Raw genomic sequence first — 20,086 nt, 5'->3', positions numbered from 1 at the left:
AGCCAAACTGCCTGGGCTTGGATCCGTGTCGGTCTCTTACTATTTGTATGTCTTTGTACTTCCATTTTCTCCTATGTACAATGGGCATTGTTATGAGGATTGAATTAGTTAATAGAAGTGTTTAGAACATAGTTAAGTATAATTGTAGATAAGTTTATCCTGTTCTTTTTAGACTTTAAAATCTAAAAAAAAATTTTGTAAGTGAAGCTCCTTATTAAAACATGTTCTTGGCAGTTTCGAAATTTCTTAATTACATAATTATTCTCAAAGTGGTCATAGTCTTTAAAATATTATTTTGATTTAAATTAAATTGCTTTTTAATTAAACTGTAATATAGCTTATCAAAAACAGTTCTATTAATGTTTTCCATCTTTGCAGCCTACCATATTTCATGTCTGACACCTTGAAAATTATTCATTTGAGGTCTGCAATGAGAGTTTAATAACAGGAAATCTAATTAAATTGTTAAATCTCTGGTTAATGTCTAAGTGGTCACCAGGACTGCATGACTACAGTTGCTATGTGAATTGCAGGTGTGAACTAGCCACTGCTGCTGTTGAAATTTCTGCCTCCCTGGGAAAGAAAACTGAGGAGCATTATCAAAGTCAGTAGACAGTATAACTTGAAAAAGCTTAATGGATAGTATCTTACAATATTGTAGGCTAACAGTGGATCAGGAATTTTAACCTACATCTTAGTCACTGCCTTGTCCCCAGCACCTAGCATAATACCTACATAATGGACATGGGATACGTGGTAAAAATTACTTTCTAAAATACATTCCTCTACTCAAGAATTTGAAGCCAGTCCCATTCCTGGGAGAGTTCTCACTGATTATTCCACCCTTGAATTCACATAATACTTGTGATCTGCCTCATTTATTTAACATTCAGCATTATAGATCATTATATGTAAAGAGACTTCATGTATAAAGTCCTGTTTCTTTAGTTACTGAGGCAGTGAGGCTAAGCATATCATTGAAATGGTACAGAATCATGGGGTGGAGGATCTTTTCCAGATTACCCACATCTTATCCATTCTGATTTGCCTCTTTTGGGTAGGTGGATAGGATGGGGACATTCAAAAGGTTTCCCTCTCCCCCCGTCACCTAACATTTTGTTGTGAGCTAATGCTGTTGAAGGTTGGGTGAACCAATGTTCTGGTTAGTGAAAGCATTAGAAAGAAATGGTTTAGAAGTTGTTACTAATATGTAACCGCTATTGGATTCAGAGACTAGTAACTAGGATTCTCATTCCATAACTGTCTGCTTTATAGATCTTGAGCAAGTCACGTTTCACTATACTTAACCTTTGATAAACATGTTTCTTCCTCTTTGAAATGAGAAATTGGATTGGTTAATATAGACTTAAGGATATTAAGCTCATGGGCCCGTGTATATTTTTACTTCTTTACTTTCTAGCCCAGTAACTTATTTATTATATGCTCTAGAGGGAAAATATGTTTTTGTTGATATAGATGATTCTGTGTTGATAATAAACAAAAAATCTGGCAAAAGTTATCCATTTAGGGAGTATTAAATGTTTGCCTCTCGGTAGTGTCAAGAAACAGGAGGTTAGGGTAAAGCCGCCTCAAAAAAAAAGATAGTTCGTATACTCAGGGACTGTTCTGAAAAGGAACAACTTAACCTTTCATCCCCTCCTTAGGTTTCTTGTTTTCCTTACTTTTAAATGGTTTTATTTTTATCTTTTTATGATTTATTTTTATTTATTTATTTGGGAGACAGGATGAGAGAGAGAGCATGAGAGAGGGGTAGGGTTAGAGGGAGAAGCAGACTCCCCGCTGAGCAGGGAGCCTGGTGGGATGGTGGGGACTCGATCCCGGGACTCCAGAATCATGACCTGAGCAGAAGGCAGTTGCTTAACCAGCTGAGCCACCCAGGCACCCATTATTTAAAAAAAAAAAAAAAAAAAAAAGTCATGACCATCCTTTCCCTTGACATAAAAGATTGTATTATAGAGAATCAGTACAATGAAGAACAAGATTTTCAGATTCATTTGCTTCCTAGAAATTTTTAATGCCTTCTATTACCAGACTTAGGTAATGCATATCATCATCACAATGTTAACATTCATAAGTACTAAGGCATGAGTTTGTCACTCTACTAAGTGCTTTTCATTCATCCCATTTAATCTTCACTGAAACTCTGTGAAGCAGAAACAATTATTATCCCCATTTTGTAGATCAAAGAAACTGAGGTTTTAGAGACATTAAGTAACATTAGCTTACAAGGTCATTAAACCTGTAAGTGAATGAACACGTTTTATTTGAACACAGTTGTATTCATTCATTTATGTATCGTCTGTAACTGCTCTTCAGCTGCAATAGTAAAATTAAATATTTGTAATGGAGACCATAAGGCCCCCAGAGTCTATTTTCTATTTGGCCATTTACAGAAAATATTTATTAACGCATGGTCTAAACCATTGTATAGAAATATACATATGCACAGTCTTAATACCAAGACCCTTTGTTCTGTGACATTTTTCTAAATCCAAAATACTCTTTATTCAAACATCTTGAAGGGCCTCTGCTTAAGAGATACACTTCTCAACTGATATTCAGAGTTCTTCACAGGGGCACCTGGTTGTGGCTCAGTTGGTAGAGCATGCAACTCTTGATCTTGGGGTTGTGAGTTCAAGCCCCATGCTGAGTGTGGAGATTACTTAAAAATAAAGTCTAAACAAACAACAACAAACAAAGTTCTTCACAGTATAAACACATCACTGAAGCACTGACCTAGCTTTATTTTACTATGTCCTAACTCTTTGTCCTGCTCTTATCCCCAGGTTTGTATATTTTTTTCCATCTACAACCTTACTCATGCTGTTGTTCCCTTTCTCATCCTTATTCCTGCCAAGAACTACAACCTAGCCTTTAGAATACAGTTTAAACATTAACTCTTTCCTGCTCCCTTTTCTTATTCCCCTTTCCCACCTCCATCTCCCACCCCTTACTGGATGTACTTTCTCTTTCTTTTAACTTACACAATTTTTTCCTTTCTTACAGCTTTTATAGTACAGTTTTGTATTTTTTGTATTGCATTCCATCAGATACTATTGTTGCTGGCACTGGGTGGGGATCAGTAGTTAAATAAGGCGTGTCCTTGTACTCAAACTGTAATATTTTATTCCTCCTACTGGATTATAAGCAGCTACACTGAAAAAAACACCCAGTCCCACTCATCTTTTAATGTGCTCAATAAATATTTGGTGAGTTTGAACTGTACATTTAGTGATGTTATAAATTATTTTCCAAATCATGTTTTAAACTTTTTAAAAATCACAAATTATTTTGGTTACTTGTTCTGTCTTTCAGAAGAACTGTTACTTCCCTCTAACTGGAAATCTGGAGAAAGAAAATTATAGAATGATTAGCAGTTTCTTATATTTTAGTGTGTTTGTAAAATACAACCAATGCTTCTCTGTCTAATGTGGCGCTTATCCTAAGTTTATTAACAGATAAACTTAAGTATATTCCAGTGTACTTAAGATGATTATTTCATAACATTAGGGCTGTTTTCCAAGGTGTAAGTTATTTGTTCTAAACTCTTTTTTAAGGATACAGAGGCCTAGAAATTAATAAGACCAAGATCACTCACATAGCTCTTAACTGATAAGGCCCAAGTTCCTAGATTCTAAGTTCAGTATTTTTTTATATGATACTGTGCTGCTAGTAGATCTTAAAAAATGACCATTATGATGTAGGAAATGGTTGGGGTTCAGAGCCATGGCCAAGAAAGAATTCTTGAGACATCTTTGGTGTAAAAAGGTGGTTTTATTAAAGCATGTGGACGGGACCCTTGGGCAGAAAGAGCTGCACTGGGGTTGTGATGGGTGACTGTTATATACTTTCAAGTTGGGAGGGGGTTAGGGACAGCGCAAGCCTCTAAGGAATTTTGGAAACAAGGTTTCCAGGATCCTGAGGGGCTAGCTATTGTAGGAAAAGGTCATTTATTACTATTTGGTAAAAACTCAGTCCTGAGACCCTTCAGATGTGTATCAGTGGGCCATATGCTTGGAGGGTGATTGCTGAGTATCTTGGGGGGTAGAGGGAAAGGAAGTTTTCAAGGGAATTTTTATATGTTAAAGAAGACTTACAGGATCCTGGGGGGTCGGGATAAGAGTGCCATTTGCCTTTAGCAAAGTGTCAACATGAGGCAGCTAAGCTCTGCAAGGAAGGTCACTGTTTCAAGGACTTGTCAATGGACTGTAGGCAGTAAGGAAATTTAATTTTTTTCTTTTGCCTTTGTTTCCCACATCAGTTAGGTCAGCACTGTCCAATATGGTACCCACATGTGACTGTATAGCACTTGAAATGTGTCTAGTTCAAATTGAAATGTGCTGTAAGTGTAAAATATACACTGTATGTCAAAGACTTGGTATAAAAATTATCTAAAGTTTCTATATTGATTACATATTTAAGTGATAATATTTTGGATATATATTGGGCTAGGAAAATATGATTAAAATAGATGTTACATACTTCTTTAGTCATTTTTTAAAGTAGCTACTAGAAAATTTAAAATTATACTGGGGCACCTGGCTGGTTCAGTCAGAAGAGTGTGCAGTTCTTGATCTTGGGCTTGTGAGTTTGAGCCCCACGTTGGGTGTAGAGATTACTTAGATAGATAAAAAAAACTTTACAGAAGTTAAGTTATATGGGATTCACATTGTTTTTGTTGGACAGCACTGATCTATATAGTACTTAGCAATGCACAGAATATACATTCTATACATATTCTAAATATTTCACTAACATATATTGTATAGTGAATATAAGAAATATGATAGCAGGAGGGGAAGAATGAAGGGGGGGAAATCGGAGGGGGAGATGAACCATGAGAGACTGTGGACTTTGAAAAACAGAGGGTTCTAGAGGGGAGGGGGGTGGGGGGATGGGTTAGCCTGGTGATGGGTATTAAAGAGGGCACATTCTGCGTGGAGCACTGGGTGTTATGCACAAACAATGAATCATGGAACACTACATCAAAAACTAATGATGTATGGTTATTAACATAAAAAAAGAAATATGAAAACCTTATCCATCTTTGAAAACTTCACATTTTATATTTTTGAGAAACATAGTTCTATTCTTTATTCTTACCCGGTATGAATCAAGGATAAGTGGAAACTCTTATGTTACATGTAATATAATATTGAAATAAAATAGCTAAAAGAGACCTATATTATACCACAAGATCCCATTAATCACCCATTTTTCATTTCTTAACCATATAAGGTATTGTGCAGGTTCATCTCTTTATATAAGAATTTTATGTAAGAATATATAATTTCTGAGACTAAAAGAAGTTCTTCCTGCTATTAATAACTCCTGTAACTACCCCCTGCTTCTGTTTTGCTTAGGTCTCTCTTCTCACCATATCTCAGTTCTTCAGAGGGCTGATTCTGTGAAACTAGGGAGTGGGAAAGAAGATTGGATGCCCTCCCTATGGCTTTTCCGCCTGCTCCCTACCTTCCACTCCCCCAAGTCTTAGTTCTCAACCTCCCGCAACATACACACGAAGTAAAGAAAATATAAATACCTCTGTGTCTTTTGGCTTTAACCCCAGGGCCTCATCCTGAAGGTCTCTGTTTGAGCTCAGCAAATATTGCAGAGGAACTCTTCAAAGATAACCTTTCTTTGTAAAAAGAGAAAAGAGTATCTGAGGTTTCTTCTGAAATGTAGATGAACCTCACTTTAGTTCTTTGTGTACTGAAAAGACCCACCTTTCTCACCCATTGTGGCTTTTGTCTTTCTTAGTGTTTCATGATAGGGTTGAGGGCGGGGAGGAGAAGGAAGCTGCATCACGGAGAGAGGAGGAGTAAGACAGTTGTGGAAAAATGTCGATGGTAGAAGGCTCGGCTCTACTACCATTTACATGCTAATGAAAACCAGAAATAGCCTTCCCCCGTTTGATCTGATTTGAAACTTTGTGACTTTCCTTTGGTAGGTCATTGTACCCCCTCTGTTTTTCTCATTGTTGTTAGCTGTAAAAACTCTTTGAAATTCTCAAAACGGGAGGGTTTCTTTCAGGAGTAGGAGGACAGGGTGGACTGTGGGACTGCATTCTGTCCGGAGTGAGTGTGCCTCTGAGGTAATAGAAGGTAGAAGCAGGGGAGGAAGCCGACTCGTCGAGCCCTGGATTCAGGAAAGTAAGGAGGTAATTGGAGTTTGCAGCCCAGGATTTAGAATTATTCCAGAAGTAGACCCAGCAGCAAAGTCTGGATTTCCACCTAACTTAAACCTTCTAATGAGGGCCTCAACCTCACATTCAATCATCTGTTAAAAAGACACCTTTGTTTCGAAAGCTAAGAATCAGGACTCCTAAGATATAAAAATTTGTGTTAAAGGATTTATTTTATTCATGTGATAGAAAAGAACTAGGTAGATGCTATAACCAGTTCAAAGTAAAAGTCAAAACAGCACAAATGTATGTGGAAAAAAGGAATGCAAATGGAGACAGATGGAGGTTTTGTGGGGGAGGGGCAGTTAATTAAATCACTACCAGTAGGACACAGGACAGAATTTGCATATCTATCAGTCATACAACTTAAAAAGAGATAAAATAGCCGAAAGACAAGGAATTACACTGAAATCTGATAACCTGGAAGGGAAAGGGCATACTATAGATAATGCAGTTTTCTGCTGAAACAGAATTCGTTTCTACTCTTCTCCTTTTATGATTAAAAAAAAAATCTCAGATTATTTATGATCACAAAATACTGGGCTAATATTTGGCCTGAGTATTTAGTTAGGTATAGCAAGAATCAATAATTTGCAACTGTAGGAGAGGATAAATAATTTTCCCTTTAACTTTATAGGTCTTGACTGAGACCCCTTGCCCCCTATAATTAAAAGATGTAACCAAGAAAAACCAACAGAAGTTTAATAACATGTATACCTCCTATATACCCGGGAAAACTGATAACTCCAAAATGGACCTTGCCACCACCTTAAATACCATCTCCAGATAAAAGATTTGGGGAGCGGGCGCTGGGGACGGCCTTGGGAGGTTATCAGGCAAAGCACCATAAACGAGGGTATAGTTTGTTATGCAGACTTAATTCCGAGGCTTTTCCATTGGTTGAATTTCCAGAGTTTTAGTCATCCTCCTCTTCCTTGTACTGAGTGGGAGACACCTTTACAAATGGAGATTTCTCTTATAAATGTTAATTTCCCTCACAAAAGGGCAGTTTCTTCATTTTCGGAGGTTTCCCTGTGTTTACTGCTTTTTGAAACTAACCAGCTCAAAATCCTTATGCCTAAAACGTGTTTTTTGGGGGACGGAAGTTCTGCTCTTTACCACATAAGCTTTCTTAAGTTTGCTTTGCTGAAATTTTTCATAAGGAATCTCAGATTAGACTTTTCACAACAAATAACTGGCCACCAGATTTCTTATGTGATGCCTATTGGGCAAATTTTTCCTCCCTTCTTAAGGTGCCTAAAATATCCTAAGATCCTCAAAGAAAAGTTCCTTACCACCTTGGGGAACTTTGTAATTTGTTAGCCTGGAGCCATGCCACTTTCCTGGAAAGATTTTGTAAACTTTAGTTCCTTAAAAGTGTCTGGTCATATCTGATTAAATGAGTATCATTGTCAAATCTGTCAATCTAGGTATGGCCCTCACTGCATAACCATTGTTTACACTTATTTTCTAATAAAAAGGAGGACATACTGAACATGTACAAATAACTATATTGCCATGAATATAAGAATATTCAACAAGGGGGGCGCCTGGGTGGCTCAGTTGGTTAAGCGACTGCCTTCGGCTCAGGTCATGATCCTGGAGTCCCGGGATCGAGTCCCACATCGGGCTCCCTGCTTGGCGGGGAGTCTGCTTCTCCCTCTGACCCTCTTCCCTCTCATGCTCTCTATCTCTCATTCTCTCTCTCTAATAAATAAATAAAATCTTTAAAAAAAAAAAAATAAATAAACTTCAAAAAAAAAAAAAAAGAATATTCAACAAGGGTTTCCTAATTCTGTAGGGGTCATGCAGGGAGACTAATCATTTACAAATGATAACAAATTTTAGTTTACAAAACACTGTCTACTAAATTGTAGATACCTTAGGAGAAAAGGGAAAGGACGTCCTTAAATGCCCAGAAAATAGAACATTGAAACAATATCAGAAATACTCCAAACAGAAACTACATTCAGCCCTCGTTAGTGCATTCAGTCCTATATAATTAATTCTTGTTTCACTGGATCATAAATTTATCTGCAGCTCAACTAGAGTTCTGGAAGTCCTGACTCAGTCCACTGGTATGGTCTTAGAATTATTATGCCATCATAAGCCTATACCCAAGAATACCTAACAGTCCTTCTCCATAGAGCTCTCAGGCTGTCTTTGTTGAAGACAAAGCACTCTGGCCTGTAACTGATTTCAGGAGCTTTCAGGAGCTTTCAGGGTAGCATCAGAGTAAAACAAAAAAATCTATCCCTAAGTGATAAAAGATTTAAGATGGCTGTAATTAACATTACTGGTAAATTTCAGAAATGAAATATAAACGGTCATAACAGGAATAATGCAACTTAAAGTTATACCAAAAATGTTACATACAAAATACATGTAATCAGTATTAAAACCTGGTTTCAAAGAAGACAGTGAATGTGCATCTAACTTATAAAAATGGATGAACATAATATTTACAGAGAAATAATAATAATCCTGAGATGTAATATACCCTGAATGTGCCAAATATATAGTAAGAATATACCAGAAATATGTCAAGAAAATCAAAGAGATTCAGTAAGTCTGGGGACGGTCCTAAACATTTGTATATTAATAAAATTTCATTGATTAGTGATATGTATTCCCAGTTTACATATACTGGCCTAGAAGATACGAGATCCAAACTACAGAAGATGCAGCCAAGTTGATGTTTTTAAAGATAACTGAAGTTGTGTCTGATAACCTATACTAATATCGGACAAAGCAGTACCGGGGCTCTGATAAATAAAACATGGACAGTGAGGGCATTGAGAATGTATACTTAGTACATAGCATAATTATATTAGTAACATTTTACCCATATAGATTTAACCTCAGGAGGGCTAAGCATCTCTTCTGACTTGATAGCTCTTATAGTACCACTCATCAATAGTATCGTGTCAAGTAAACCTAATTATTTTCAGTATCTCTCTTTTCATGAGGTTAAAAGAATACATACTTGTGATAGTCCAGAGGCCTTCTGGGGAATCTTGAAAATAGTTTTAGGTACAAAGATAATCTGAATCTTTTATTTTACATTTAGGCTGCTATTTTGGGGAGGCAAAAATTTAAAAATGTCAGTAGATTTGCACACTTAGGATAGGAATAGGATCGTAGGTACTAGACAAACAGTACTTGACTGTTCATTTCAAAGGGATGATAAAACTTACCAACATAAAAGGTAACACGACTGTAAAGATCCTGAGCTCTTATGGAAGTCATTAAGGACTTAAAGTCGGCATATAAGGTTATTCTGGTAAGCCGCAGAAACTTTGAAATCTAGGCAGATTAGACAAAAAGAATAACCTTTCATGTTGTAAGTAGAGGCAGTAAATAGTGAACTAATGAAATAAGCCCACCTAAACTGAGCAAACTTTGTAAGATTTTATACATTTCAGAGCTTTTCAGATTTTTTGGACATACTGTAAGGCAAATAAAGATTTGTTTTTGCAAAGCTTATATAACTTTCAGTATCCATTCAGGTTTTGTCTTTCATCATTCTCTTTCTCATTTTGGACATTTACTTTAGGACCTAACTGTGGAGTGCCCCGACCCAATAGGGTGGCCGCTGCAGTGCGGGAGGTGTGAAGAATGCACCCAAAGCAGAACAAACGGTGGGCAAGATCGCAAAGGAGAGACTGGGACAAGGGTCTTAGTGAGGGACCAGTTATTGGGTAGAGTGAAGGGAGTATGGAATTTTCCCTTTTTTGGTCATCTTTGGAACTGTGCCTGGTTGTAATTGGTCAGTTAGGGCCTGTGGCTATTTCCTGGTAGGTCGCTTAGTGAGCCTGTTTGCATTCAGCTTGGTGGTCACTGTGGGCCCCTTTGCCTTGATCAAGTTTCTGTTGTTCAAGTTGGTTGCCTAAAAGAGGCCTCTATACTAACTATTCTCTTTTTCCTTGGTAAACAGAAACATATCTCATTATCTTCCATACGAAGTTATACCTCTTTGCCACTATTGCTCCTAGGAGAATTTCATATATATTAATTATATCTTTTAATCAAAGTTAGCTCTGATTTCATAGAGAAAACAGAGAACTAGATCGTTGAAAACTGTTACACACTGATATTTAAGTAAACTAGCAAAACTTAAAAATTCACCTAACAACTTTCTACAACCACGTGCAAGACTCTTTATAGTCGGACTTCTCCAAGTGGCAAAAAAATGTGTCCATTAACAAACCCAAAGATACAACCTCTCCGTACCATATAAAAACAAGAAGGAAAAATATATAAACTTAAATTTTTGCTTAGTAAGCAGTTCAGTACTCTTAGAAATGATCTAAATATCTAATAAATATCCATTAACATCATCTAAGTTTTTTGTTTTTAAAGATTTTTGTTTATTCATTTGAGATAGAGAGAGCACATGTAGTGGGAGAGGCAGGGGGAGAGGGAGAAGCAGGCTTTCCACAGAGCAGGGAGCCCGACGTGGGGCTTGATCCCAGGATCCTGGGATCATGACCTGAGCAGAAGGCAGACGCTTAACGACTGAGCCACCCAGGCGCCCCCATCGTCTAAGGTTTTAAGTTAACCTAAGATCTTGGAATTTAATTTCCAAAGTGACATACTACAAAACTTAGTTACTATTAAAATTACCAGAATGAAGAATCATTTTGGATAAATACAAATTTATATTTTTTAGGATTATAAACAAACAGAAGTAATGCTAGCTTATTTGATCAGTAAACTTACATAAGTTTAGAAAGAACATATTGAAATAGAATAAAGATCTGTGCTTGGCATATTTAACACTAATAAACTAAAGAAAATATAGCTGCTTTTATTAAACAAAAATGATTAAATTTGTTTGCCAAAGATCACCTATATATATTTTTTTAAAGATTTATGTATGTGAGAGAGAGAGAGTGTGTGTGCGTGCATGTGTGCATGCACGTGCACATGCCAGCAGAGGGGGTGGTGCTGAGCACAGATCCTGATGCAGGGCTCAATCCTACAACCCTGAGATTACGACCTGAGGCGAAACCGAGAATTGGATGCTCAACTGACTGAGCCATCCAGGCACCCCCATAGGTTGCCTATATATATATATATATACATATATATATATTTTAAGTTTTTATTTATTCATTTAAGTAATCTATATACCCAATGTGGGGCTCGAACTCAACCACCCTGAGATCAAAAGTTGCATGCTCTTCTAAGCCAGCCAGGTGCTCCAAGATTCACCTGTGTTATTTGTACTTGAATTCTTAAATGTTCCTTAGGTCTTTAAGAATTTTTTTTTTTTTTTGAAAGAGTGGGAGTCCCAGCAGGGGTAGGGGTGGGAGCAGGCAGAAGGAGAGGGAGAGTATCTCAAGCAGACTCCCCGCTGGGCCTAGAGCCCACTGGGGCTCAGTCTCACGACCCTGAGATCATGACCTGAGCTGAAATCAAGAGTCGGATGCCTAACTGACTGAGCCACCCAGGCACCCCAAGAATACTTTTAAATCTGGCACATTAAGACTATTTAGAAGTTGAATTTACTTGTTTTCTAAGAACTGTAGGAATTCTTATACAAGCACTTATTTTTCCCTATAAGCTAATCAAAACAGAGCCTCTTTAAGAGATTTTACAATTTTAATTCATTAATGACATGTAGAGGTAGAAAAACATTACCCATACATATATAATGAGAAGTAAAGACCCTTCTGAATTAACAGACATGTAGACAAGACCAGTAGTCACACAGTTTATAACTTCAGTTCTAAAATTTCAGTCATGGGTTAACAGTTAACACAGAATTATGTCCATACTAAAGAGCTGTTCTCTTCTCAGTGAGTACAAATTCTTCATTTGGTTAAGCTCAGATAGACTGCAAAGACCAACTAGACCAGATTTTCTGTTTTTTTTTTTTATCCTATTTAGAGAATAGCTCTCTAAAACCAATTCCCAAACTTAGTAGAGAGCAAAGTTAAAAATAGAAAAACATTGAATCAGCAAAATTCTCTTGTATTTGCCTCTTGGGGCCAAGAAAATACATACCTGAGCTTAAAATAAGGTATACCACTTCTGGTGAAGAAGTTTGCCAGGCTTTGGCTGGTGGATCTATTAGGTGTCTCAGTGGGACTTCCAAAATTGTGAAAAGAATATTTCCTGAAAAAGATAAAATCATGACTCTAATATAGATATAGATAAATACATTTTTAAGAATTTAGTTTACCCATGAAATGAGGGAGCTAGGCGGATGTTATAACCAGTTCAAAGGAAAAATCAGTAAGGCACAAATTTATATGGAGTAAAGGAATGTTGAGATGAATTACAAGTGGAGACAAAACTGGTTTTTCCAAAGGGGGTGGGGAAGAGTCACCAGGCAGGACAGAATTTATATATCTGTTACGGTTGGTTCTTGTTACTCATGGTAGTTATGATCTCTAAAGTCACAAAAAACACTTAAATTAATGAGTACTGAAATACTGCTCCTAAGAAAAACACAAAGTTAGATTGTTTTGAGACTCTGATCACAAAATTTTGTCAACCAATCAATACATACATAACCTTTTCTAAATGTGATTCTGTTCAAATGTTTAAAAACACCTTATTTAATGTGTATTGTTGATTCATGAACATTGAACTCATAGCCAGCAGCACTGTAACTTACACCTGAATGAAGCATATCTAACATACATTGGTACATTGGAGCCTTCTTTTCCTTAGGAACACTAGAAAGTGCTAGAGCACTACACTTGTGGGGCCATTTTAAACAGCAAAATCATCAACAGGAAGCACAAAAATGCCCCTGTAAATAGATCACGAAAAGGACACTTGTTTACAGTATGCGATCTGAAACAAGAAGGCACAGAGCATTACCTTGCTTGACCTCAGCTGGGAACATGTACGTTGAGTGACTCAAATTTTCATTGCTCTGTGCATGTCACTAATGACCATGGAAGCATTGTGAATATTGATTTGGGGGTTACAGGTAAATTTTAGTGAACAGGCAAATTCACAAATACAGAATCCACACCTACATCTTACAGGGTTTCAGAATAACTCAAAGACCATAGTCAGGGCTGAGATCTGGTTTGCCGTAGACACCATAATTTTCTGTTGGAGCCCCAATTTTTTTCTTCGTCATTCTTTCTTCTCAATCCCCAGTCCAAGGTACTGGCTGTCTTGTGGCCAGGGAAATGTTCAGCCTGACTCCTGAACTGCTGAGACTCCTGAGAGACAGATAGACATGCTGGGTGGGGAGAGAAATTTAGATTCCCTGTTGAAGGTCTGAAATTAACTTATACATGGTGGCTTAGTGAGGTTCCTAGTGTATTATGGGTTAAATGGGATTTGGAAATCCCTATGCACAGACCACACCCAAACCAATTACATCAAAATCTCTGAGAGTGATTTTTGGAACTTTACCACTGTTGTATAGTCTCTTTCTCTAGAAAAAAATGTGTTCTCAATTTCTAATGACTGATTTTCACATGTACTTTTGGAACACAAACCAGTTTATTTTGTGGCAAATTCTGAATAATGTGGTTCCAATTACTGCCTTGGAAATCAAAATAATACTGTATAGCAACTATATTATTTGAAAAGATAAAACTTAAGGAGGCCATTGACTATCACATCAAAGGTGGGATTTTTTTTTTTTTTTTGAGGTGTTGGCAGCTGTGGCAGGTGTAGGGTGTTACTAATCTTTCAGGTGCCTCACATTTTCACCTTATTTGCTTCTTTAAATAATTTTATATAATTTTCATGGAAAGAATTGCTTTGCCAATGTATCCCAACCCCTGTTATGTCTCCATAATATTTTCTAAAAGAAGATCTAAGATACTTTCAAATTAATCTGAACCTCCTCCCCCTGCCAAATACTAGGTACTTGGGAATTTCAAAGTAGAGGGACTTCTAAAATGAAATTCCTCAAAGACTAACACAGCCCTCAACCCCCTTTAAATTATATTTTAAAAGTTTATGCTTTGCTTTTACCAAGGCATAATCTGGGTACATAGCCTGGTGGAAACCCTTGAAACCTTCCAAGTATCCACATACCTTGCTGTGGCTTCCCAAAGCCTTTTCTATTCTGATCCCATGCCTCTGTTAGCAGCGACTGCCAGTTATGCCATTTTGTGCCAAATTACAGTGCTTCTCGATTTGTACACAGATGGATAGTAGGAAAAACCATTAAACTATTCACTTCTGAACTAATGTCAGGGTTTGAGATTAGATTATTACAGGAGAAAGACATTTTATAGGACTTGGACCAAGGTTACTAGAGGTAACATTTCACAAGCAATAAAAGCACTGATGAACATTTCTCTGTATTTTGCCTTACTGAACCATAAATAAAATGGTTCTGTAAATAAAAGTGAATGGAATTAATTTTCTGTCTCATACATAGAATTCACAAGTTAATTGTCATGATCTGGTTTTGTTCAGAGGCCTTTTGTGGATGTATTTGGTCTTTAATTTTGGGTTTTGGGCCTTAGGCTTTTTTGGGCGCATTTGAAAGATTACACCAAACATTTATATCATAGGAAGTAGAGTATCTCAACCACAGTCTGGAGATCAACAAAATAAATGGGCGTCTTTCCAAAAAAATTGAGCACGAGATATTACAGGTCACATTTTAAGTTTACTACAGTATTTGCCAGAGGTACTTCTCTGATACTAGGGCTTAAAGATCAAAATATCTTTGTGAAAGCATTCCAGTGTGTGAAACAGCAAAGGGAGTCAGCTTCTCATCATTTAGGTGCTGGTGGTTGGATTTGTGGTTAATCCGTGCCATATGGCTGCTCTCCTCAGTGGGAAGTGACGGCAGCCCTAGGAGCTTACCCCATCCCTGGGGCAGCTGCTTTGGACTCAGTTGCTTTGATCTTCTCCTGGTGCACAGCTGGGAAGACTGAAGGCTGGTTTTCAGTGTCCTAATAGAACAACATATTGGGACCACTGTCATAGACTACACCTTGATTTTGTATAAGCATTCTTCAGAGAATGCAAGTGTTTTCACTTCCATGATCTCATTCAGAAACTTGAGTTTGAGTTTTTAAAAAAGCTTAGTGTTGAAAATTCTTACAGAAACTTAACATTTCACAAAATTCCATTCTTAAATTTTTACATTCTATTTCTTGCAAGTTACATTATGTTCTTTCTTTTTAAGAGCAACCTTCACATAGGAAGTAGAAAAGATGAGCACAGTTCATGTAACTCATCCATTAAGTACAAATGTTTAATGTCCTTTCAAGTGTTGTTATTTTTATGGTTATTTTGTCTTTTTAGCTAAAGCTCACTGCTTGCTCCAGTAGCCTTTATATTGCCACGATATTACAAAAAATAACTTGGGAAAGATTGTCGTATGAAGTATACTAGGACCAATAAAATCGTTTATCCACACATTGTAAGGTAAACACTTTGGAGAAGGATGCTTAGAAATGTGGTCAGATTCTTAACAGAGTTCCCCCCAAAAGAACAAATTTTCATCCCAGCATCAGTCCTACCTAGAAAAGTTTTCTCAGTGATGGATAGAAAATCCAAAAGGAGATTATATAGACTCTGAGTTGAGTTTCAGTCTCTCGTGAGTTCTCATTAGAACTCCTCATGCCCCTCTTTCCTTTTACTTAATCAGAGAAGTTATTAGTTGCTTGTGCAGCTTTGGGAGCAAAGTTGTTTCCCACAGAAAAATGTGAGGAAAAGAGATCCCCCCCCCCATATATCCTAATAATCATGGGTGGCTGTGGTAGAGCAATAATGTAGAGATGGATACTGTTAGCAAATGCTAGTTTCTTCCATGTATGTTTTTGTTTTCCCAAGAAGCTTTGCCCATCCACATTCCAGTCCCTATAATGATAATTCTATTTATTGTTGTTATCACCATCAACAGCAACTGTAATCTGGCTCACAGTTCCCAAGAGCCAGGTCACTCCTTTGTTACCAGGAGAAAACCCAAACCATTGTTCTTTTATTATGTGTACAAAATCCCAGTCTTCTCACATTGCAGTGACCCTGACAGCATTTTGAGACTCCATGAGCAAAACAGATAATAGAGCTATGTCTGCGTTCTGATGCAGTAAAAAAATTTTCTTCTCCCTGGTGATTGAAAGACAGATTAACCATGTAAATGAGAGAGTGATTATCAGGTATATGCTCATGTATAATACCAATTCCTAAATATGTCCAAGTACTTTATCATTTCTTCTGTTCCTCTTATAATGTCTTTTATTGGGCTGGAGAGTGTGTTGGGAAGCAGGGGTGAGGGAGCATAGGTTCTTTCACCCATCACTTGGCAAGAAGAGATCATGGAGGCCTTGGATAATTTACCAACAATCATTATAACCAGACACAGAGTCTACACTAGAAACCTTTTCCTTTCTCCACAACCGGGGTGGGGGTGGATGGACATAATGGCAGACATAGACTTACTTTCTAGGCATTCTTGAAACAGTTCCTTTCAACACATTTATAAAAATTAGGGGTGGGGGGAGTTACAAAATCACAAAGATTGAAAAGAAATGGGTGAAATAGATAAAAATTGAAATTACAAGATGCTTTTAAAGAAATGCAGTTTTATTTATGAGGTGGTTAGGTACATAGCTTTAAAGTCAGCTTGGTTAAAACCCTGACTTTGCCACTTAGCCATGAGGCTTTAGGCTGCTTATTTACCTTCTCTGTGCTTTATTTTTCCTAAATAATTAAATATAAAATTGGGGCATATATAATGCCTACTTTCATAAGCCAAGCAACCTATGATCTCAGTTTTAAAATTCTATAAAAATACATTTAAAGCACTTAGCAGAGGGCTTAGAACATGCCTCAGGCTCTTTTCCCAGACATCCACATGGCTAACTCTGATCTCCTTCAGATCTTCAGTCAAGTGTGACCTTCTCAAGGAGGGAGAGCTTCCTTGTGTACCCTCTCTAGAATTTTTTTTTAGGGCTCATTAGCATAAAATATGTATTTTTAATCATAGGTATTGCCGTATTAGCACCTAGTATAACATGCATTTACTTATCAATTTCTTTTCTGCTAACTTGAAGAAGTTTGGGAATTTATTCACTGCTTTACCTCTGGTGTCTCAACAGTCCTTGACACAGAGTATGCAATCAATAATATTTATTTATTTATTTATTTTAAAGATTTTATTTATTTATTTGGCAGAGAGACAACGAGAGAGGGAACACAAGCAGGGGGAATGGGAGAGGGAGAAGCAGGCTTCCTGCCTAGCAGGGAGCCCGATGAGGGGCTTGATCCCAGGACCCTGAGATCATGACCTGAGCTGAAGGCAGTCGCTTAACCAACTGAGCCACCCAGGTGCCTCTCAATAATATTTATTAAATGAATAGCAAATGTTCAGTAAATATTGCTATACCTGCTTTATTGAATTATTTTTTATAATTAACAGCATTTGCTGGTCAATATAGGAAGTGCTTGAGAAGTCTATAATGTTAAAGTTATCATGTTCAGGTCACAGTATTAATTTGCTTACCAAAATTCCTTTCTGTAGTTAATTTCAAAATTAGGGGTTTCAGTGTGATGGAAATTTTATTTACTTTAATGCTTCACTTCATATAGAAGATGTGTTACCAGAAAGTTACAAATCAAATTTGAGACAGAAAGAATAGCTTATTTATCAAGTGCTTGCTATAAACCACAAGAGACAGTATTAAGGCAAAAGCTCCAGAATCAGATTCTTTGTTTAAATCCTGATTCTGTCCCTTTCTAGCCGAGTGAGCTTGTGCTAGTTACCTAACCACTCTGTGCCTCAGTTTCCTCAGTTAAAGGAAATATTAATTCATATAAAGGTTTTAGAAAAGTACCTTTTTCATAGAACTCAATAAGTGATTGTTAAGTGCCAGGTATTTTCTAAGCAATTCACATGAATAAGCTTGTTTAATCCTCATGACAACCTATGAAGTAGGTACTATTCTTAGGCCTGTTAGTAAAGTTTTTGAAATGCAAATAGCCACTTGTTAATGTAGTTATTTTATAGGTTCAGGTCCTCCTTTAAGTAAGACATAACTTTCTGATTTTTTTTTCTGTTTTAATGGATTAGAAAGTACTCAAAACTTTACTCTGTTAAAGGTTATGTTTAAGCAAGTAAATTGAATCAATATTTTCTCTCCTGGATTCTGATGTTTCATTTGTATTTTTAAACCATTTGTTTCATTTGCTTTCCTGCTTCTCAATTTCCTTATAGCACATGGACTTTCTTTGAAGATGGAGTTCTAGCAATGGAATTATTTCCTCTTTTTGGACACTAAAATAAGCAGTAGTAGCAGTATACTTTGATGACTTGATTTTTATAGGCTTCACTTTTGTGGCAAAATTGCATTCTAAGGGGCTATTGAAGTATAAGCTTTTGTGGCAGCAAATACTATATCCACCAAGAGGCATTAGAACTCATAACAATTCACAAGATCAAGAAGTTTACTTAATGAGACATGTAATAGTTCGGACATTTTATACATGACTACATGATTCAGCAGCCATGGATCAAATGTTTCAAGATGAGTTATTTGAAGAAAGTCCTCAGATAGAATGATAAATTATAGGGATGGAAAATGTATCTTATGAAGAAAAGTAAAAGTTACAGAGGTTGCTTGGACTAGGGAATAGAACGATGACTTAATTATATCTTCAGGAAGGAGGATGTTGAAGGACTGTTCTCCATACCTTAGAAGAACTGAGGAACTGGACTTAAAGCAGAAGACATGGACATGAATAAATCTAGTTTTCAAAATTATAAAACACTGAGAAGGGCTTTGGAAAGAAGATACAAAAACTCCCAGAAGCAGACAGTTTAGGCCAGTAGTCTCAAGCTTCTATGCATAAAAATCTCTCAGGATCAATAGTTAACGTACAGATTCCCAAGCCCCTGCCAGAAGTTAGACCAAATGAGCCTTTGGTCAGGCCAAAGAATTTGCATTGTTATCAAGTACTTCCATGGGATTCTAAATAGATAGCCTTGCTGAAAAAAGTTTTTGAATTTAATCAGTAGCCTGTCAAAGCCCAGAGAGCAGAACCAAATAATCTTTTAGGTCTACTCTGACTCTGTCATTTATATAGGTAACTGTACCTAGCTATGTACACATAACCATGTATGCTTTTCTGTATTGCTTTTAGCATGAGCCTTTAGAAAACAGTGAGACAGATTATATTGCTCAGTGTTCCCACTGCAGTTATCAAAGAAGATGCATATTAAACCACATAGAGAAATAGAAAATTTTACACGAATATGTAAACATCAGTAATTGAATAAGGAATATTGAGCAAGGAGAAATCACATTATGGGTTACGCTTTTGAGATATAGTAAATCATCTTCAGGCAATATTTTGGACCCCCTTGTCACACAGGATTATAAGGGAAAATATTAGTATATTTCAGATGTGCTGACTACTCCTTAATGATAAATGAACATTAAATTTATGAAAGCTTCTGCTTTCTGTGCTCTTGAGGTATCCTAATTCTGTTTCTGTGGGTTTTTGTTTTCTAGGGTGGAGCTATGACATTGAAGAGAGGAAGGTTCCAAAACCCAAGTCCAAGTCTTATGGTGCAAATTTTTCTTGGAACAAAAGAACAAGAGTATCCACAAAATAGGTTGGCACTGACTATATCTCTGTGCTTGACGGTGAATAAAGTCAGCTGTGCGGTATTTATAGTCCATGTATAATACATCTCTTAATCTCCTAATAAATTTGACCTTTAACCACAAATACATTTTGTGGTGCCTGTTTTAAATGTTTTTTGATGTCTCAAAGTGAACATGTTTCATTGTTTCAGTTTCCTATTTACAGAGGAGATTTGAGGTGATCATACCTCTAGGAAATTTCAGTACTTAAAATCTGTTAAAAGAAATGCTTGAAATCAGCTGCAACATTGAAGTTTTACACTTGATTCTTTATAGCCATTCTCAAATT

General features: G+C 36.8%; 1 protein-coding gene across 1 annotated transcript in view; it reads left to right on the top strand.

Moving 5' to 3' along the window:
• NDUFS4 (NADH:ubiquinone oxidoreductase subunit S4) overlaps positions 1-19,882 on the top strand; it is a 111,798-nt gene extending 91,916 nt beyond the window's left edge. The window contains exon 5 of the mRNA XM_027606467.1: positions 19,663-19,882. Coding sequence (XP_027462268.1) covers positions 19,663-19,766 — 104 coding nt within the window. The 3' untranslated portion in view covers positions 19,767-19,882. The remainder of the gene's footprint in view (positions 1-19,662) is intronic.
• Positions 19,883-20,086: the final 204 nt, after the last annotated feature.

The sequence above is a fragment of the Zalophus californianus genome, chromosome 5 (genome assembly GCF_009762305.2).
Source record: "Zalophus californianus isolate mZalCal1 chromosome 5, mZalCal1.pri.v2, whole genome shotgun sequence".
In the NCBI taxonomy this organism is placed as follows: domain Eukaryota; kingdom Metazoa; phylum Chordata; class Mammalia; order Carnivora; family Otariidae; genus Zalophus; species Zalophus californianus.
The sequence above is the reverse complement of the archived record's forward strand: the minus strand, read 5'-3'. Positions and strand labels throughout refer to the sequence as shown.